The 22,530-nt window shown below is 43.5% G+C and overlaps 1 protein-coding gene across 1 annotated transcript; it reads right to left on the bottom strand.

Annotated features, from left to right (window-relative positions):
* Nucleotides 1-3,079: 3,079 nt before the first annotated feature.
* Nucleotides 3,080-5,164, bottom strand: LOC125739910 (E3 SUMO-protein ligase ZBED1-like). Its single transcript, XM_049010462.1, has 4 exons — nucleotides 4,843-5,164; nucleotides 4,586-4,735; nucleotides 3,981-4,243; nucleotides 3,080-3,871 (listed from the first exon to the last, which is right to left on the bottom strand). The coding sequence occupies exons 1-4, from the start codon at nucleotides 5,162-5,164 to the stop codon at nucleotides 3,080-3,082; spliced, it is 1,527 nt and encodes a 508-aa protein (XP_048866419.1).
* Between the last annotated feature and the right edge of the window lie 17,366 nt (nucleotides 5,165-22,530).

Here is a 22,530-nt window from a genome sequence, read left to right as displayed (position 1 = left end):
AGCCCACCAATCAGTGACCATCTTGTAGTATAATGAAAGACATGAAATTAGGACTTTTTTTCTCATCCTGTAACGTCTCTCCTGCATGCCCTGTTGCTGTACCACAGTTCCTCCTGTCATCAGAAGCAGCACCAGCACCTGCCTGCCATCACCTGCCCACTTTGAGACTCAAATCTTAAAATATAGACAGTGTGAATTGGGACCTTGACATTTTGCTCATATCACTTCCTGTGCCGGCACTTGGAGGATGGGCTTCCCCTTTGAGTCTGGTTCCTCCCAAGGTTTCTTCCTTCTAAGGAGTTTTTCCTTGCCACTGGTTTGCTCTCTGGGGGCTTTGGGCAGGGGATAAGGTAAAGTGATTTGAGACAATGTAATGTGAAAATGCATGACAGAAGTAATGTTGAATTGAATTGAAATTAATCACACCAGCTTGTCTCAGCTGACAGCAGCTCTTACTTATCTGATGAGGGGTAAGGGGAGAAAGATATCACATACCTTCTAGTCAACATCAAAATAAATATACATATAATAATGTATTGGAAACTGGTATAATACTCACTAAATGGGACCTATTATGCTTTTCCCTTTCTATTAGTGTGTTTTATGGCTTCAGGTGCATGTAAACAGTCTGTAAATTCTTAAGACGCAAAGTACATAGCAAAGGGAGTAACTTTCACCACGGAAACCACTCTTCTCTCATCTGCCTAAAACACCTCATTGGAATTCCAGCCCTTATTTTCACAACACGATGAGGTCTCTTCATAACACAATCCTTATTGGCTGTCTACCTGCAAGGATCTGTCTGCCAACTGCAAGACAGGGGAATGAAGGGTAAGCCGACCAATCAAACCACACGGGACTCATTGGGGGTGGGATTAGACAGAGGGTGAATAGAGATATGCATTAATGAGAAAATATGTGTTTTTGGAACACTGAAGCATGCAAACTCTATTCTTGTAGAGCCTAAAAATAGAATTATAAATTCAAAGTGAGCATAATAATGCCCCTTTAAGCAACAGTAGGCTGCTGTCTATGGTGCTGAATGCCCGAATTGGCAAATTTTACATAAAATTCCTTTATCTAATGTAACTATAACCCTCTAATTTTGTTGGCAGTGATGCTATGTGAAGTCTACTAGGTTGGTATTGAAAGGATTACAGTGGGTAATAGGTGATTTAGATGAACCTAGATGAAATTTGACATCCAAAAGGGTTTGGGCACTCAGTTCAACTTTGGACAACAAATCTTCCCAGAAGTTTCTCTCTGTCTCTCTTGCTAGTTATTTTCTGTTTCACCTGAATCAAGGAGGAATCAAATGCACAAGCACACTGTAGGATATATAAGATGCAAACCCATTAAAAAGCTTTTTGTTTAAATATTATAAAACATATTTACATACATTAATTAAGTGCTTTGAAACTTCATTTAGAAAAAGCAGGCGATGACCAGCCCAACCAGTAGTTCCATCTCAGATTTTTCAGAATCTCTTGTCCCTTGGATAACTTTTGAAGTCATGATATAACTAATTTTCAGCTCTGTCTTCAACTTCATCAGTTAGATGATCATTGTGGAGGGAAATGCAGTGAAGCCATGAAACATGCTAGATTTAAACTTTTCAGGTGTTTCACTGAGACACATTGCCAATAAGAATTACAAAAATCCCCAGGTAATTTAATTTAATAATTTAAAGTAAAAATTAATTAAATTTAATTATTTAAGATAATAAATTACCTTTGTCTTTTCTATTTATGTGTGCAGTTTCATTATGGGTTATTGCACTTAATTTTGAGTACTCAGTTACAAAGAGAATGGGTCACTCCAGTATCGATGGGTGTCCCAGAAGGGGGCCCGGCCGTGTCTCGATCTCCCGGAGAGGGAGACGGGGACACACCATCCATGGTTGCTGCTCCGGCCCCGCTGCACGCTCCCACCCTGCAAGGCCCTTGGAGCCCTCCAGGTCCTGCTCCTGCCCTGTTCTGCACTCTGCCGCTGGACTACTGCATCTGGGCACTTCACTCTATATTTACATTTATTTAAATTACATTTTTTTTGCTTTTTAAAAACTAATCCCTTCCTTATTCCCTTTAGAGATATTTAATATGATTATTAGGATAAAATATACCATGTCAAATTCAGTGTATACGTGTCTACTTGGCTCATAAAAATGATTGACTGAAGTCAGCTTCCAAAAACCATTGGCGCTGTGTGTACAGTGAGTCGTGTCATTTGATTTAGGCTTAAAAAGCTTTTGTTGAAAAAGACATATTTCGCATATACCTATTTTGTGTCAAGTGTGTGTAGATTGTAAAATGAGAGTTAACTGTAAAATCACCATTCATCCTGTGAGAATTTTTGTTTTAGTTATGACTTCAAAAGTTACCCTGACAAGGCATTCTGTACAATCAGAGATGCAACTGCTGGTTTGAACGTAAAGTTTCAAAGCGCTTAATGTATATGTCTGTTTTATAATGTTAAAACAAATCTTTAATGTGTTTGCACCTTATATCTCCTACTAGTGCTGGGCGATATGGAAAAATCATATAGCGCGATATGGATTAATTTATATCACGATAACGATATATATCACGATATACCACAATAAAGTACGTTTTCAGTTATTCTCTGAAAAGTTTGACAAAAATATCATTGCATACTTTTTTTTGCAACTTTATTTTGAAGTTACATTTAACTGAACTGTCACAAATGAGAAAAATACATTTTAGTTTAGCAATATAAATGTATCAAATGACAACAGATGTGGTGGAGGTAGAGCTACAGTAGCCTTCACATTTTTTTTATCCACATCATAGTTATTTAAATAGTATTATCAAAATAAACTATTAAAAAAAAAAAATTAAAGTGCACAACCATTTCAAGTTTCTGAGCAGAAAAGCACTCAATTATAAAAAATAAACACAAAACATTTTTCAACCTTGTAGTGCAAAGTTTGCAAACCAAAATAAAGTATCAAAAGTAAATATCAGAGTTGAACATAACACTGTTTAAGGCATTAGCCATGAATAAAAGTGCAAACATAAAAGGCTACTTTGTAAAAGTAGAAAAAATGTCTCTGTCAAATTTAGAGGTTGAGTGCGAGGAAGACAAGTTGGTCAACTGTGTTTGGCTTAAGACATGACCTCTTACATGTGATGATGTTCCCACTCGCACTGAAGGCCCTTTCAGATGAAGAACTAGTAGCGGGAATGCTTAAGTACTTCTTGGCGAGCCTGGCCACCGATGGGAAACTCAACTCATGCTGCCTCCACCATTCCAGAGGGTCGGTCTCCGAGTCAGGCCCAGGTGCCTGAAGATACATGGAGAGCTCCAGTTCAATGGATGCTCTGCTTGGCTGGGAGTGGGTGGTACCTTGACCTGCCTTTTTGAAGTAGCTACCCAAACTCTTCTTTGTTTTCTTTGTGGGATGGGGACAGGGAAGCTCTGGATTATCTTCAGCAGCTGGGGGTGAAATGGAGGCTGCTTCTGTTTGTGCACTTTCAGGTGCTGCCATGTCCACCAGCTCTGCTGCAGCTCTCATTTTTATGAACTCCACCCTCTCTTCCTTCATGTAGGCTGTCTTAAACCGTGGGTCAACAAGTGTCGCCATGTCCAGAAGGTTGTTGGTGGTATGGTCATCATACTTTTCATTAAGGTACTTGAGAATGCCCTCTTTTATTGCTTTTGTGAGCTCTGTATCCCCATCCTTCTGGCTGAGGATTTCGTTGTTAAAGAGGTGCAGTACCGGCTTCAGAAAAGATACGCTGACATACTTCTCCCCCGACAAAGCATCAATAAACTCGAACAGTGGACCCAGTGCTGTGTTTAAGGACTCTAGCACCACCATGTCTTGCCAGCTTGGCACCAGGTGTCTTGCCTAAGTCAGATAGCAAGCAAAGAAAATGGGTTACTATCATGAGGTGAATCTAGGCTACAAACAAATCAGAATCCACAATGAAAATCAGTGTGTAATGTCCATGTCTCACCTTCTTGTCTGCAAGGAGGACCTGTGAAAGAGCTTTCTCCTGTTCAAGGAACCTCTCTATCATCTGCTGCCGAGAGCCCCATCTTGTAGGGGTTTCAGTTATGAGCTGATGGGGAGGCAAGCCCAGCACTGCTTGTGCCTTGGCCAAGTCACGTTTTCTCTTCCATGAGTTGGAGAAGGCACTGACCACCTTTTTACAGACTCCAACTGCACGTTCCACAGCCTGCTTTGTAGATGCTGGTGTGAGAGCTTTCAGAGCGTTCTCTGTTTGGATCAAATGGAAAAGTATGTAATTTAATAACATATTTTGACATTTTAACTTGATCATGTATTCCTTAACCAATTTATGGATTTATTTAACATTTAACGTATGGTAATACAACTAGATCTGTGGGCAGCTAGTATTCAGTTTTTGCCATAAAAGGGTAAAATAATAAATAATGAATAAAATGTAGGCAAGTATAACTTGTTCAATAATAATGTCTTGTACATCAAACATAACACAGGATAACCAAACTAATCTCAATTCACTAATATTTTTGCTGTTAGTATAGTATTCCCATTGAAATATTACACTAGGCAATTTTTAGATTGTTTTACACTTACCAATGGCTAGCTGTAGACGATGACCAAAGCACTGTAGCCGTTCCCACTCATTCAGTTCCATTGCAGAGATGTTGTTAGTGGCATTATCCGTGGTGACACAGACAAGGTGGCATTCTTGCAGTCCCCATGTCTCCAGTGCATCTCTCAGACCTAGATAGATAAATACTTTAAGGGGTCTCACTCGGAATTACTACAGTAAAAATGACAGAACAGTAAACTAAAAGTACATCATACAAATTACTGCACGAGTAACGCACCTTGGGCTATCATGGCTCCCGTGTGGTCATCTGGAAAGTACGCAGTCTGTAAACAGCGAGCACGGAGGATCCAGTCTTTGCTGATGTAATGGATGGTTACGCTCATGTAGGGCTGCGCAGCTCTGCTCGTCCACAGGTCAGTTGTCAAGGCATAATGGACCACACTGCGAACATCCTTCTCTACTTCGGCCCGGCATGCGTTATATAAGCGAGGCAACTCGACTTTACTGAAGTGCTTACGACTGGGCATAACGTACCTCGGGTCAAGGACTTTGACGAGGTCTCGGAAGCTACTCTTCTCAACTGTATACACGGGGGTCATGCCTTTACAAATGTAATGCAAGATGGCACATGTGATTTCTTTATGGCGCTGGGACGTTTTTTCATACGGTGTGCTTTTTATGAAAGACTCTTTAATTTTAGGCTGGCTATATTTTTTCTCGCCACTTGCCCGGGCTGTTTCACAACTTTCTTTACGTCGCATTTCTTCGATTCTCCCGTATTCTTTTTCGTGGACCTTCTTCAAGTGGTAAAAGAGGTTTGTTGTGTTAGCGTCGGGCGCGGAAACAGTCTTTTGGCAGAGTTTGCATATGACTGTCTTCTGCTCCGTGTCGGAGCTCTTGAAACCAAAATGCAACCAAATCATTGACGTACCCCCACGTTTCGGTAAAAGTACTTCTTGGGATGCTGCCTGCATAGCAGTTTCAGTTTGTTGCGACTCCGGGCATTCATCTTCAACCTCTTGCTTCTCCATCACTCACGAGTTAACTAGCGTAAAGCATGTCGCAACAACGTAAAGCGTCATGTCGCAAAACCACAAAACGGAGTTACTTTGCGAAAAAGTTTTTTTTTTTAAGTTCATTTTTATTCTTTATTATCACTTATATAAAGGGTAGAGTATGCATTGCATAGCGACAAGACATTATCATACATTTGTCATAGCCTATTTAAAGCAATATTTTCGTTAGTAAGTTAGTAATTAGGTTAGAAATGATAGAAACGATAGAAGAGAAATAGGACGATAGACACTTTTCTATCGTCCCCACGATATATATCGTCATATCACCCAGCACTATCTCCTACAATGAGCTTGTGCATTTTATTCCTCTTTGATTGGAGGGTAACGAGAAATAACTAGCAAGACAGACAGAGAGAATCTTTTGGGAGGCGTTTTTGTCCAAAGTTGAACTGATTGTCAGAAGTTCATCTAAATCACCTATTACCCACTGTAATCCTTTCGATACCCACCTCTTTAGACTCCTAAGAGCATCACTGGCAACAATATAAGAGGGTTACAGTTAAATTAGGTAAAGGAATTTAATGTAAGATTTGCCAATCCAGGTTTTCAGCACCATGGACAGCAACCTAGTGTTGCTTAAAAGGCCATTATTATGCTCATTTTCACTGTTCAAAACTTCTACTAGAATAGATTCACATGCTTCAATGTTCCAAAGACACATATTTACCCCAAACACTGTGGTATTACGCATTACCGTAATACTGCATAGCAAAGACAAAATGGCATAAGGATTTACAGACAGAATTGTGTAGTTTCCCTTAGACAGACAGATACATGGTTTACGGGCTTGAAAGCAGTTAGATCAACAATATCCAATCAGGCGCAAATGCAATAAGCACCAACTAAAGATGCTGCTTCTGATTGGACTAGCTTCAAATTTGTCCCTCCCTGACAATCAATTCTGGCTTTCTTTCGTTGAACATAGTCTTAAGAATAATAATTTTTAGGTGGTTCACTTTTACAAAATTACTAAATTATTGCCGGTTAAACATAAACTTTCTGATAGAGAGATGGTGCAGAGATAAGCAGCATCTCTTCAGATGTTATTTCTTCACAATTTGTTTTGTTAACATATTTAATTCAATAGAAACTGGTGATGTAGAAATGGATGTGTGTTGGATAAATTTTGTTATGTACATGTGCTTGTTTCCTTCCTCTGTTTCTATCTTCACTCCAGATCCCACATCTCCAGCCCGCTGTTCCTGGGAAAAGCCACCTGCCAATCATCCTTGGAGCAGCAGGCATTCTCAGGATCTCCTACATCACAGATCACCTAATAATCACAGAACCTGTCGACGACTGGAGAAAAGGAGAAACACTGAAGTACAATGGGCATTTTGCAAGCTTTTCATCATAGTAAATTACATTTATCTCTAATGTTTCTGTGTGCATTTTCATTATGGTTAATTGCACTTAGTTGTGATTACTCAGTTACAAAGACAATGGGTCACTCTATAATGGGTGATGGTATGCTTTTAGCTGTGCTTCCACAGGTTTAATCTGACTTAGTGAACAACTAAATTTGTCTCATTCACTTGTGTTTTTGATTGTGTGTATATATGTAATTCTAAAAGTATACCCATACATTGTTGAAGAGGAAATACAGACTCATCCATACGACTGCCAGACAGAGATGCATGATTCGTCACTCCACATAACACGTTTCCACTGCTCCACAGTCCAGTGGTGGTGTGCTTTACACCACTCCATCCGACTCTTGGCATTGCGTTTGATGATGTGAGGCTTGCTTGAAGCTGCTCAGCCATAGAAGCCCATTCCCTGAATCTCCCAGTGCACAGTGTTTGTGCAGGAGTTAATGCCAGAGAAAGTTTGGAACTATAAAGTTATGAGTCGACAAAGCATTAGCAATTTTTACACAATATGCACCTTAGCACTTCACACTTAGTTACTTCACATGGCCTGCCACTTTCTGGCTGGGTTTCTGTTCCTAAACACTTTAACTTTGCAATAAAACCACTTACAAGTGACTGTGAAATATATAGTAGGAAAAGAATTTCACAAACTGACTTGTTGCAAAGGTGGTATCCCGTGACAATAGCAGGCTAAAATTCACTGAGCTCTTCAGAACAACCCATTATTTCACAAATGATTGTAAACCAAACTGCATGACTGGGATTTTACACACTTTTGGAAATGGGTCTGAACATTGCACGGTGATGATGAAATCATGCTCAGGCCTGGAACGTTTAGCGCAATGTGTCCGCAGACAAGTGGGGCGGGGGGGGGGGGGGGGACAATCATGCTCAGACATGGTACAAGGCCAATTGTGAGTACATCCTAACACTGACCATTTGCCAGGCTGAGCTCTACCTGGGAGGGTCCTGGAGCAACTACTGAAAGATGTGGTGCAACTCTACTCACCTCAGCCACCTGACAGACAACCTCAGTGCCTCCAAACCTACAATGAAAGAGCAGCCTGCAAGGGAAGAGCAGGCCATGAAATACAGACACCATCACGAAGGGCTACGGAGCCAGACTCCACTCACTCACAGAGATGGAACTCAGGCGTTCATGACGAACCATTTGCATTATTTGTGATTATAGCATTATTAAGTGTTTCCTCTGTTTATGTTAAAGTGCAGTGGTCAGTTTAACAGATAAACCACACACAGTTCCTCAAAGTGGTCGGATCCCACGCAATTTATTTGACTTGAATATACCTGCATTTAAGCAGGTTATAGGAAATTATAATCACTCTGAAACAGAATATGTTAGGGTTATCTTCTTCTAAAGATACGCTGGAAACCAACCTGTCTCTGAACACAGAACAACACGGACAGCTGCAATGACTTTTTACTTGCTGCAAGCGAAGTCCGGTCCTGACTGCGAGGTGTCAGCCTCTCAGTCGAACTCAGCCAACTTCGAAAGAGGAACTCCCCTCGCAGTATCTTTTATTGAGGTACACAAACAGGATATGCAAATAACATTCAACATTGTTTATCGCCATGTATGGGGGTGGAAATTTTCAAGCGACAGTTCTTAAGAAGTGTTATTGCTAAATTAAGACCAAGGTGCTGCAGGGTGTTATTTCCAAGCGTCTATCAAAATGACAATAAAAAAAGTACATATTTCTCTAACATAATATCAAAAAGATCTGAAATATTCACAATGAATATGAGTCTAAAAGTTTGGAAAGCACAAAAAAGCCCAGTTATGTTAATTATCTATTTTATTTCAATGGATTAAAAATAACAAATAATAACAAAATAACAAAGGAAATTTAAGTGCATATTTTATTTGTACCATTTGTTTCTGTCAGCGCTACTAATGATTACAGCCTAGAAAAATTCTGTGTTTCTAGGACATTATTCTTTATTTTTGTGACTGGGGACCTGTAGTCTATTCTCCAGCTGGGGTCATCAATTGTAATGGAATAACTATATTTTATTCTTCAAAACAAATATAAAAATAATTATGCAATAAAAATGATTGTGTGAGCTTGCTGGAAAACTGTTTGGCTACACATTAACTCACATCAAAGTATATGATGTTTCTGTGATCAGTTATGGCCAATAAGCAACATCTTATGCATGATTTAAAGTGCTCAAAACAGCAAACTGGGATGTCTTGGTGCTGGGTGATACTGGTAATTTAATCAGTCTCAGTTAGCCTCATATCACACCAAATCCCATCAGTCTAAGTGAAGTAGTTCAACAACGAACATAAATCTACCTGATGGCTGTGGGGCTTCTTTGGATAGTATGCTGCCTTCTGTCTTTTCTGAATGAACACAAAACAGTGATTGGTTTAAGAAAAAGGCATTTATTTGCTTAACACAAACTCCAACAAATGCATGTAAGGTGCAGAGTGCTGCAAGCTGGGTGATCATTGCCATGGTGCCTGGGGTGGGGGCACAGCTGGCAGAGGGTGGCAGTTCTTGATCCTTCTGTTGGCCTGGGGGTACAGACTGTTCTGGAGTCTGGGTGTTGTGGTATTAACACTCCTGTACAGGTTTCATGAGAGTGACTATTTGTTGGGTGAGGTGGGTGAGACTGCTGACAATGCTGCTGGCCCATCTGCAGATTCTCCTGTCACAGATGTCCTGCAGTGAAGGGAGACCTAACCCTGTGATTTTCTGAGCTAACATGATCACCCACTGCAGTGCCTGTCTGTCCTGTCCAGCGCAGCTGCCAAAGCACGCAGCTATGCAGCAGATTAATATGCTCTCCACAGTGCACCTGTAGAAGCTGCCTAGGACTGTCAGCAACATGCCAAATTTCTTCAGCCTCCACATAAAGAGTAGGCTGTGGTGAGCTTTCTTAAGCAGCCATACCATGGTCTTTGACCAGTTTAGATCCTAAGACCAGCTGAAAGAAGCAAAACACACAGCCACAGAAACACAAAGTAAATGGCTGAACAAAGCCAAGGGGGAGAGGGAGGGAGCACGCAAGCTGCATAGGAAGCCTCACACTGCATTGCTTGATATGATGAGGGGCAGTCCTGCCCCCTGCTGGTGGGATGGCAACAGCTGTTCAGTGAACATCTGCTTTAATTAAGTTTTGCATCATTTTCATTCCAGTGCTGGAAAAGCTAGGAAACATAAATGGGTGATATGTAGCTTAATTAATTAATGTAAGTTAATTTATGTGCAAAGCTGAATTTTACACCACTGCATAAACTTAATTAAGAAGTTTAACCTTTTGAATGGCTGGATAGGCCAGCTTTACAAATACCAAATTGAAATTCGATTCAGATGATTTCGGTTCAACTTGCAATATGCAAGGCTCATTTCAGCGGCATAGATATATACATTTTTAAAAGATTTACATCCAGTGCCTTGCTGGAGTCGACAGTCAGATTAAACTCCTCTGCAAGAACCACGTTGAAAAGGTCTGAATTGACTCCTTTACTGGCACCAGTTGAAGGGCAAGACTGAGAAATTAGCATACAATGTATATAAAATGGTAGGCAGCAACAATCAAGGCACCATTAGTGTAAAAAATCTAGCTTGCTAACCACGATATTTAGTATCTTTACAAAAAAGCATTCGTACTAAATAAACAATATTGCAGATACTCAGAAGGCGCTTATTAATAAAAATACACCGTGCAGTTGAAATTACATAATGCAGCGTCGGGGGTACCGATGCAATGCAGAAGCAGAAAGAACCACGGAGACTCGACGGGCGGAGAGAAAACGCTCTATATTAGTCGCCCTGAAAAGAACCATATCAGACAAGCAAAGCGCATCCAATCAATTACATACACGAAACATAAGGTTGCCAGACACCGAACTGTAAGACGCGTGCACGGTGGAAGATTTACGTAAATTAATTACACACGAGGATGCAACACACAAGCGCAACATTAAGGAAATGTAACCAGTAACATTAACAATAACGACAAAACAAGGGCTACTTACAACTTGCATGCGAGGCATGCTGGGACATGCGCCCAGCCGGCGCTACGATACAAATAATCCCTTCAAAGACTAACAAGCTGTAAAAGACGGACAACTCGAGTCCCTACGTCGTGACTACAACAATTTGAGCTCCTACCCATGACATCATTAAACAAGGACCTATTCGCAGGCGCATTGTTTTGAATTAGACGTCTAAAGAGCAAAGGAATAAACTTTCACAGCTAATATATTCTAATTAATTCAATGTAATACAATGATAACAGAACAATTACTATTAGTAGGGATGTTACCTTCAATCTAAAGAAATACGGGACTTAGGAAATACAAGACACCGGAACACAGAGTTGGACCGGGGGATTCTGATTGGATGCTTAGTTTCAAATGATACCGATCTCTCTTTTTATGCAAAATAGTAAATAGATGAAAATAAGTGGGAGGTAACGATTAGTAAGGCGACTAGCTGCTGCTACGAAAATTACTTTTACTGGTTAGTACAGCTTTTTTGTAAATCTCTAAGCGACCCATGTTTATATTTAGCTAACAATTGCGTGGTCAAAGCAGTGGTAAATTAAACTTACATGTGGACCGCATTTCCGTTTTTATTTGAAAGGGCGGTGTAACGTATTTGTTTTGCAAGTTTACCCTGTACTTACGTAATCCCGTTTCTCATTGGCTATCGGGTTTAATCGCGATATGACGGGCAGCTGTGTTGAGTTCTAGAATTTCTACGTCACGCGGTCCTCTGGCCACAGAGGGACAGGACATACAGTAGGTGGGTGGAAGTACTTATAGTTATAATAGGTGCTATTCCATTACTCTGAACTTGGTGCCAGCATCTACAGAGAGCCAGTGAAGAGAGACAAGGTACGGTGTATCATTGGAGCGTTTGGGCTGACTGAATACCAGACTTCTTAGTTTTGAACGGATCGGATGAAGATGGAAAAAGTATGTGAGCTGTGCTGTGGGCTATATCCATGACTGGACCGGGACATTGGACTCAAACAGAAGACATTAGGATCAGCGGGTGAGGTTGGCATGCTGACCATCAAGGGAACGAATGCCGGTAGGTGCCGTTTCATTAAACTAATCATGTTGCAAGCGCCTATATATATGGAGCCAATGAAGACAGACGAAGTTGTATCTTTGGCGTATTTCATCTGATTGAGTACCAAATGTTCTGCTTAGTCTTATAAAAGTTCAGTTGGACATGGTGAATGTCTGGGGCTCCGCTGCCGCGTTTTAGTATCTAGTGATTTTACTTTGCAGCTGCAATATCACGGGATCCTTACCGACCCCAACATTGTGTGCATGGACTTGCTGTCCCTATATTTCAATGGATTCCTCCCATATTTTTATTAATCAAAAAGGAAAGACCTGATAAGAAGAATGATAATATGAAATAAATTTAAATAATTCAAATAAGCTAAGAGAAAAAAAAAATGATAAAAAATATAAAGATAAAAAATAAGATGATAAAAAATAAAATCACTAATATATTTGTTGTTGCTGCTGATGTTCTTGCTGCTGCGGATGTTCTTGTTTCTGCGGATGTTCTTGCTGCTGCTGATGTTCTTTGCTGATGTTATTTGCTGCTGCTGATCTTCTTACTGATGTTATTTGCTGCTGATGATGTTCTTTGCTGCTGCGGATGTTCTTGCTGCTGTTGATTTTCTTGCTGATGTTCTTTGCTGCTGCTCATGTTCTGTGCTGATGTTATTTGCTGCTGCTGATCTTCTTGCTGATGTTATTTGCTGCTGCTGATGTTCTTGCTGCTGCTGATGTTCTTGTTGATGTTCTTTGCTGCTGCGGATGTTCTTGCTGCTGCAGATGTTCTTGCTGATGTTCTTTGTTGCTGCTGATGTTCTGTGCTGATGTTCTTTGCTGCTGATGATGTTCTTTGCTGCTGCGGATGTTATTTGCTGCTGCTGATGTTCTTGCTGCTGCTGATTTTCTTGCTGATGTTCTTTGCTGCTGCGGATGTTCTTGCTGCTGCTGATGTTCTTTGTTGCTGCTGATGTTCTTGCTGCTGCTAATCTTCTTGGTGATGTTCTTTGCTGCTGCTGATGTTCTTGGTGCTGCTGATGTTCTTGATGATGTTCTTGGTGCTGCTGATGTTCTTGTTGCTGCTGATGTTCATCCGCTACTGCTGCTTTTCTTGCTGATGTTCTTTGCTGCTGATGATGTTCTTGCTGATGTTGATGTTCTTACTGATGTTCTTGGTGCTGCTGATGTTCTTTCTGCTGCTGATGTTCTTGCTGTTGCTATTGTTCTTGCTGCTGCTGATGTTCTTTCTGCCAGTGGTTTCTGATGTTTTTAATCCCTGCCTGTTCCTGTGCAGCTAGTTTCACTTTGTAGATCATTTTGTTCTCTTAGTTACTTTAGTGGTCCTTTTTGTTTTGTAGTGTTCTCCGTGTTTTTGGTTTTTGTTAATAAATCCCTCGCCCCCATGCCAGAACCTCTCGAGGTCATGACAACAATGCATATCTTAACCTACTGATTGTCAAGACCTAATATGAAGAATGATAGTAAAAACACAAATCAAAATATAACTGCAGGCAGTAAGGAACAGGTCCAAAGTGTAGGATGGTCGTCCTGGTAGGACAAAGAGTAGAGGAGCGTACTAGAAAGTCAAACAGAACTATAGGTCAGCAGATGTCTGACAGAGCAGGACTGGTTTGGGTCAGATGGTCTGAGTAGTAGGTAGAAATGAGGATGGAGATTGTTGAGTGTCGGTCTAGCAGGTCAGCAAATGTAGGACAGAATGTAGAACCCAGTGGTGGAGTGCCTGAGCTTGAGTGAATGCATGGTTTGGGTCTGATGGTCTGACTAGTTGGTAGATTTAGGCACCTTCATACCTGGTCTGATAAGTCTAGATCTTACAGGGTTGCTTTGTTTATACTGCTTGTGTAAATATAGGCTGTGCTGTATATTATTAACAAAGTGCCGAGTTGCGGCACTGCTACAAGTAACAGCAGTAATATCATGCTGTATCCTATTCTAGGCTGTTCATTCAGACAAGAGAATGGCTGAAAGTATTGAATGGCATTTTATAAATGGAGCACTGACTCCATCTGCTGGCAGTTGCTGCAGTGTACACAGCCTGAAGTATCATTGAAGTTTTAGGAATTTTTCAAAGTCAAATGGCAGGATAATGACAGGAAATTAAAAATCTGGAGTCAGATGAAGGGAATGGTAGCAATTCTTTGAAGGTTTTATGAGAAATAAGGACATTTCAGCTGAATTTGCTATGGTGGGTGTTAGACATATATATGGACAGTGGCCTTAGCACTTAGGGTCTGTTTGTGGTCTAATGCTACATTACTGGGTCAAATTTGGTGAGGATTGGTTGAAGCATGCCTGAGATAAAGGCACCTGATTGAAATGAGTATGGAAATGGTGCAGGGTTGGTTGTGGGTCCACTACGTGCTTTGGACCCTTAATTAAAAGAATAAAAACAAACTACGATAAAACAACAAAATGATATTTATTTCTCACATAGAAAATATCTAATAGAAAGAACCTCCATTAAATGAAATTAGAATGACGAATACGATTAAATAATTTAAATAACTTTAATATATAAAAGCAGTAATGCAAATATCTGTATTGTAAGTTAATGTAAGTCACAAGATAAGGAATGGCTAAAAAACATTGTGGTACCAACATAGAGTGTCCATTGCATGTGAGGTGTTAACCATCCTCATTTAGTATATGGGTGTTTGGGCTAGTAGTACGGTATGAGTTTGGGATAGAGTTGGCATTCTGAGTCTAGTTAGGGTAATATTGTAGATGGTATATCTAATGGCTAGGGCCAAGGCTAGGGTTAGACTTGGCATTACGGTTAGGGTTAGGTTTGAAATTTATACTTTGGCCTAGTGTTGTCTTTGAATATAGAACTTCTGGGGGTGACCCTAATTTCTCGTCTAAACCCTCCTATTTATTCACTTTCAGGATGTTACCATGAGATGGCGCTTTCTTTACAAAAACACATTTTACTTGTCACAATTTTACATACACAAGTACAACAGGCATCAACCAGAATCTTTTGGTAGCCATTAGCAAGCTTCTGGCATAATTCTGACTGAATATTTGACCACTCTTCTTTGGAGAATTTCTAGTTTATTTAAACTAATTGGGTTCCTGCCACGGACCCGGCTTTTAAGCATGATCCACAAATTTTCAATAGGGTTGAGATCAGGGGTACTTCACAAAGCAGGATTTCTTGCTTAGCCGAATAACTTGTTGGAGTTAAGGTGAATTGAAGACACAGCCGAAGTTTTTACAACACCAGAGACAAACAGGGCTAGGTACTTGGCTAGCGAGCATGCCGGCACATACTAATCCAGTGCTATGATATAATACAGTGCATACAAAACCAATCGGAAGTGCAAAGCATGTGCTTCCCATCTCTGCCTTCAACCAGACAGAAACTGTTTTGAAGCTTGGCATCTTGATCAGGAGTGACAATTTGTTGTTCTAATATTCATTTATTGTTTTGTATTATTCCTGTAATATAATGTGATTGCACATTTTATTCAACAACGTTTAATTTGTTGCATGTTATAAACTGTAAAATTATACTAGTATTGTATACGGTACAAACTCAGCACCAATAATCTGAGATCATTTTGAATGTGATTATTCTATTTTTTTGTTAAAATCTACTTTAAACATATACTTTTCGAATCCTATTTTCAGTGGTGCTGACAAATTGTAAAAAAATCACATTATAAACATTTCTAGCCAAGACTTTTGAGCTCTGAAGCTTATAGACATAGGGGCTGGCTACACAAAGGTGAATGAGACATTCAAAGAATTGTGTGAGGTTTGATTACTAAAGTGTTACAACTTTGAAGTGACTTTGGAGTCACCACACCTTTGCATACTGTCATTGGTCCATCAGTCTCTCATGCCAATGTCACTGCTCCTCACACTAATCAGTTTGGAAAGGCAGTGTGAATTTTACAGTTTTTTTCAATTGCTAAGACAGATACTGCAATACTGAAGTTGCTTTCTCAAAACTCTTCATACAGTCACCACAACATTAACTTATGTGGGCTAAACTGTTAAAATGCTTATGTTAAGCATTTTGCTTTGCTTTCATACAAAATGCTAACTAAATGCATGTGTAACTAAATGCTTCAAAAATCATGGATTCCTGTCTCACTCATAACATTAAATTTTCAGAGGCCATTTTGCAAATAAGTACATACTAACCTAAAACTGCCAATAAAACATTGAAATATGTCATTTTGCTAAATTACTATCAAGACCCTTTCTAAAATAGATTGTAAAAACCACATAAAATAAACAAATTATGTTAATTGACACAAGATCAAACAATGAATGCTGTATGCCAAGATATTTCTCCAGAGCAATGCAATGAGTATGTGAAGAGAGTACCATGGATTCTACTCTGTGTTAGCAATTGAAAAAAAACTGTAAGAAAAGACACAACACTAGCCTTTTTGCAGTTTATGACATGCAACGGATTAAACGTTGATGTATAAAATGTGCAATCACATTATATTACAGGAATAATACAAAACAATAAATGAATACTAGAACAATAAAATTAGTTAGCTATTAGTTGCTGAGCTATTAGTTAAGTTCTCCTCAAACGAGCTTGATGGGCCGAATTACCTCCTCTAGTTTGTAAATTTCTTATGTTCTTATGTTTTTATGTAAATTGTCACTCCTGATCAGGATGCCAAGCTTCAAAACAGTTGTGGGTTATGCTTAAAAAGTCAGGTCCGTGCCAGGAACCCAACTAGTTTAAATGAACTAGAAATTCTGCAAAGAAGAGTGGTCAAAAATTCAGCCAGAATTATGCCAGAGGCTTGCTAATGGCTACCAAAAGGTATCTGGTTGATACCTGTTGTACTTGTGTATGTAAACTTGTGACCACAACTAAAATGTTTTTGTAAAGAAAGCTCCATCTCATAGTAACACCCTGCAAGTGAATAAATGGGCGGGTTTAGACGAGAATTTAGGCACACCCCCAGAAGGAGGGGGGTTACACCCTTTGGCTGGCTTTTGGCAGGCAACCGGCAGATAGTTGGCTGGCAGCCGGCAGGCAGCCGGCTGGGAGGGGAAAATTGAGGTGGCTGCATCTGTAGTCTGTTACACACACATCTTGGGTCACTCTCGTCTCCCAAAATAACTCTATTGCTTGGACACACTGCTGCTTTGTACCTGGCTTGACCTCCTTGCGGATGAAGTTTTTCATCATGTGCCAAACAAGTCCGATAGGCTTCAAATCTGTTTAATTTGACAATATCAGTCTTGTTACTTTGGTTAGGCCTGTAATTATTATATCTTGGGTCTGCCTCATCTCCAAAAGGTGAAGTAAAATACAAAATTCTAATTCCATCAATAAACTGACTGAAAACACATTTTGCTAGTTTTAGGCCATCTTTGCCTCACAACAGAAACAATTTGTTTAAATTTCACAGGCCATTTATTGCAATGTAGTCAGTTTATTAATGAAATTGGAATTTTCTATGAATATAAGAAAATTATACTTGCTTAGATTTTCATTTTTTGCAGTGATGTTACAATACCAGATTTCAGGTAAGTCACTTCAGCTTTCATAATCACTGCTCTCCCTGGTGGATGGATAAATCATTGCAAGTACTCTACACACAGAGTGTTATTGCTGAACTCGTAGTCTAAATTTAAGTGGCTACATCTGTATTTAGCCAGCAAACTCCTAGAACACTGCCACAAGGAGGCAGCGAGCTGAGCCACGTCCGACGAGCGAGGAAGCCTTGGTCCAAGCTTCCAGGTTGTCATACTCTCCTGTCATCTGGAGCCAGACCCAGTCAGACTCAGAGACTAAGGAAGCACTGTGCCTTGAACCCCATCACGACCAAAATGATAAAAATTCTGGAGAGCAACGTTTTCCATCATCAGAGCACTCGAGGATGGCGGGAGGTGGGAGGCCGCGAACGGAGCTGCGTGGCATGGGCTGGTAGAGCAAGAGCTGAGCCGAGTGGCGAGAGCAAATGAGGCTGCGAGCTGAGCCGCGTGGCATGAGCTAGGAGGCCGCAGGCTGAGCTGCGTGTCGTGAGCTAGGATGCCGTGAGCTGAGAGGCCACGAGCTGAGCCACGTCCGACGAGCGAGGAAGCCTTGGTCCAAGCTGTGTCCCGCGAGCTGAGAGGCCACAAACTGTACCGCCTCGACCCACATTGCTGAACTCGCAGTCTAAAGCGTCCAACAGGTTGTCATACTCTCCTGTCATCTGGAGCCAGACCCAGTCAGACTCAGAGACTAAGGAAGCTTCTCTCAAAATAAGACTCCTCGGGCTCCTTCTTGCAAGAGTGCTATCTAGCCAGCACTGTGCCTTGAACCCCATCACGACCAAAATAATAAAAATTCTGGAGAGCAACGTTTTCCATAATCAGAGCACTCGAGGATGGCGGGAGGTGGGAGGCCGCGAACGGAGCTGCGTGGCATGGGCTGGTAGAGCAAGAGCTGAGCCGAGTGGCGTGAGCAAATGAGGCCGCGAGCTGAGCCGCGTGGCATGAGCTAGGATGCCGTGAGCTGAGAGGCCACGAGCTGAGCCGTGTCTCGCGAGCTAGGAGGCAGCGAGCTGAGCCACGTCCGACGAGCGAGGAAGCCTTGGTCCAAGCTGTGTCCCGCGAGCTGAGAGGCCACAAACTGTACCGCCTCGACCCACATTGCTGAACTCGTAGTCTAAAGCGTCCAAGAGGTTGTCATACTGTCCTGTCATCTGGAGCCAGACCCAGTCAGACTCAGAGACTAAGGAAGCTTCTCTCGAAATAAGACTCCTCGGGCTCCTTTTTGCAAGAGTGCTATCTAGCCAGCACTGTGCCTTGAACCCCATCACGACCAAAATAATAAAAATTCTGGAGAGCAACGTTTTCCATCATCAGAGCACTCGAGGATGGCGGGAAGTGGGAGGCCGCGAACGGAGCTGCGTGGCATGGGCTGGTAGAGCAAGAGCTGAGCCGAGTGGCGTGAGCAAATGAGGCCGCGAGCTGAGCCGCGTGGCATGAGCTAGGATGCCGTGAGCTGAGAGGCCACGAGCTGAGCCGTGTCTCGCGAGCTAGGAGGCAGCGAGCTGAGCCACGTCCGACGAGCGAGGAAGCCTTGGTCCAAGCTGTGTCCCGCGAGCTGAGAGGCCACAAACTATACCGCCTCGACCCACATTGCTGAACTCGTAGTCTAAAGCGTCCAACAGGTTGTCATACTCTCCTGTCATCTGGAGCCAGACCCAGTCAGACTCAGAGACTAAGGAAGCTTCTCTGGAAATAAGACTCCTCGGGCTCCTTTTTGCAAGAGTGATATTTGGCCAGCACTGTGCTTTGAACCCCATCACAACCAAAATAATAAAAATTCTGGAGAACAACGTTTTCCGTCATCAGGGCACTCGAGGATGGCGTGAGGTGGGAGGCCGCGAACGGAGCTACGTGGCATGGGCTGGAAGTGCAAGAGCTGAGCCGAGTGGCGTGAGCAAATGAGGCCGCGAGCTGAGCCGCGTGGCATGAGCTAGGATGCCGTGAGCTGAGAGGCCACGAGCTGAGCCGTGTCTCGCGAGCTAGGAGGCAGCGAGCTGAGCCACGTCCGACGAGCGAGGAAGCCTTGGTCCAAGCTGTGTCCCGCGAGCTGAGAGGCCACAAACTGTACCGCCTCGACCCACATTGCTGAACTCGCAGTCTAAAGCGTCCAAGAGGTTGTCATACTGTCCTGTCATCTGGAGCCAGACCCAGTCAGACTCAGAGACTAAGGAAGCTTCTCTGGAAATAAGACTCCTCGGGCTCCTTCTTGCAAGAGTACTATCTAGCCAGCACTGTGCCTTGAACCCCATCACGACCAAAATAATAAAAATTCTGGAGAGCAACGTTTTCCATCATCAGAGCACTCGAGGATGGCGGGAGGTGGGAGGCCGCGAACAGAGCTGCGTGGCATGGGCTGGTAGAGCAAGAACTGAGCCGAGTGGCGTGAGCAAATGAGGCCGCGAGCTGAGCCGCGTGGTATGAGCTAGGATGCCGTGAGCTGAGAGGCCACGAGCTGAGCCGTGTCTCGCGAGCTAGGAGGCAGCGAGCTGAGCCACGTCCGACGAGCGAGGAAGCCTTGGTCCAAGCTGTGTCCCGCGAGCTGAGAGGCCAGAAACTATACCGCCTCGACCCACATTGCTGAACTCGTAGTCTAAAGCGTCCAACAGGTTGTCATACTCTCCTGTCATCTGGAGCCAGACCCAGTCAGACTCAGAGACTAAGGAAGCTTCTCTGGAAATAAGACTCCTCGGGCTCCTTTTTGCAAGAGTGATATCTAGCCAGCACTGTGCTTTGAACCCCATCACAACCAAAATAATAAAAATTCTGGAGAACAACGTTTTCCGTCATCAGGGCACTCGAGGATGGCGTGAGGTGGGAGGCCGCGAACGGAGCTGCGTGGCATGGGCTGGAAGTGCAAGAGCTGAGCCGAGTGGCGTGAGCAAATGAGGCCGCGAGCTGAGCCGCGTGGCATGAGCTAGGATGCCGTGAGCTGAGAGGCCACGAGCTGAGCCGTGTCTCGCGAGCTAGGAGGCAGCGAGCTGAGCCACGTCCGACGAGCGAGGAAGCCTTGGTCCAAGCTGTGTCCCGCGAGCTGAGAGGCCACAAACTGTACCGCCTCGACCCACATTGCTGAACTCGCAGTCTAAAGCGTCCAAGAGGTTGTCATACTGTCCTGTCATCTGGAGCCAGACCCAGTCAGACTCAGAGACTAAGGAAGCTTCTCTCGAAATAAGACTCCTCGGGCTCCTTCTTGCAAGAGTGCTATCTAGCCAGCACTGTGCCTTGAACCCCATCACGACCAAAATAATAAAAATTCTGGAGAGCAACGTTTTCCATCATCAGAGCACTCGAGGATGGCGGGAGGTGGGAGGCCGCGAACGGAGCTGCGTGGCATGGGCTGGTAGAGCAAGAGCTGAGCCGAGTGGCGTGAGCAAATGAGGCCGCGAGCTGAGCCGCGTGGCATGAGCTAGGATGCCGTGAGCTGAGAGGCCACGAGCTGAGCCGTGTCTCGCGAGCTAGGAGGCAGCGAGCTGAGCCACGTCCGACGAGCGAGGAAGCCTTGGTCCAAGCTGTGCCCCGCGAGCTGAGAGGCCACAAACTGTACCGCCTCGACCCACATTGCTGAACTCGTAGTCTAAAGCGTCCAAGAGGTTGTCATACTGTCCTGTCATCTGGAGCCAGACCCAGTCAGACTCAGAGACTAAGGAAGCTTCTCTCGAAATAAGACTCCTCGGGCTCCTTCTTGCAAGAGTGCTATCTAGCCAGCACTGTGCCTTGAACCCCATCACGACCAAAATAATAAAAATTCTGGAGAGCAACGTTTTCCATCATCAGAGCACTCGAGGATGGCGGGAGGTGGGAGGCCGCGAACGGAGCTGCGTGGCATGGGCTGGTAGAGCAAGAGCTGAGCCGAGTGGCGTGAGCAAATGAGGCCGCGAGCTGAGCCGCGTGGCATGAGCTAGGATGCCGTGAGCTGAGCGGCCACGAGCTGAGCCGTGTCTCGCGAGCTAGGAGGCAGCGAGCTGAGCCACGTCTGACGAGCGAGGAAGCCTTGGTCCAAGCTGTGTCCCGCGAGCTGAGAGGCCACAAACTGTACCGCCTCGACCCACATTGCTGAACCCGCAGTCTAAAGCGTCCAAGAGGTTGTCATACTGTCCTGTCATCTGGAGCCAGACCCAGTCAGACTCAGAGACTAAGGAAGCTTCTCTCGAAATAAGACTCCTCGGGCTCCTTCTTGCAAGAGTGCTATCTAGCCAGCACTGTGCCTTGAACCCCATCACGACCAAAATAATAAAAATTCTGGAGAGCAACGTTTTCCATCATCAGAGCACTCGAGGATGGCGGGAGGTGGGAGGCCGCGAACGGAGCTGCGTGGCATGGGCTGGTAGAGCAAGAGCTGAGCCGAGTGGCGTGAGCAAATGAGGCCGCGAGCTGAGCCGCGTGGCATGAGCTAGGATGCCGTGAGCTGAGCGGCCACGAGCTGAGCCGTGTCTCGCGAGCTAGGAGGCAGCGAGCTGAGCCACGTCCGACGAGCGAGGAAGCCTTGGTCCAAGCTGTGTCCCGCGAGCTGAGAGGCCACAAACTGTACCGCCTCGACCCACATTGCTGAACTCGTAGTCTAAAGCGTCCAAGAGGTTGTCATACTGTCCTGTCATCTGGAGCCAGACCCAGTCAGACTCAGGGACTAAGGAAGCTTCTCTCGAAATAAGACTCCTCGGGCTCCTTTTTGCAAGAGTGCTATCTAGCCAGCACTGTGCCTTGAACCCCATCACGACCAAAATAATAAAAATTCTGGAGAGCAACGTTTTCCATCATCAGAGCACTCGAGGATGGCGGGAGGTGGGAGGCCGCGAACGGAGCTGCGTGGCATGGGCTGGTAGAGCAAGAGCTGAGCCGAGTGGCGTGAGCAAATGAGGCCGCGAGCTGAGCCGCGTGGCATGAGCTAGGATGCCGTGAGCTGAGAGGCCACGAGCTGAGCCGTG

The sequence above is a fragment of the Brienomyrus brachyistius genome, chromosome 4 (genome assembly GCF_023856365.1).
Source record: "Brienomyrus brachyistius isolate T26 chromosome 4, BBRACH_0.4, whole genome shotgun sequence".
NCBI lineage: Eukaryota > Metazoa > Chordata > Actinopteri > Osteoglossiformes > Mormyridae > Brienomyrus > Brienomyrus brachyistius.
Note: the sequence above shows the minus strand (reverse complement) of the source record. Positions and strands in the feature narration are given on the sequence as shown.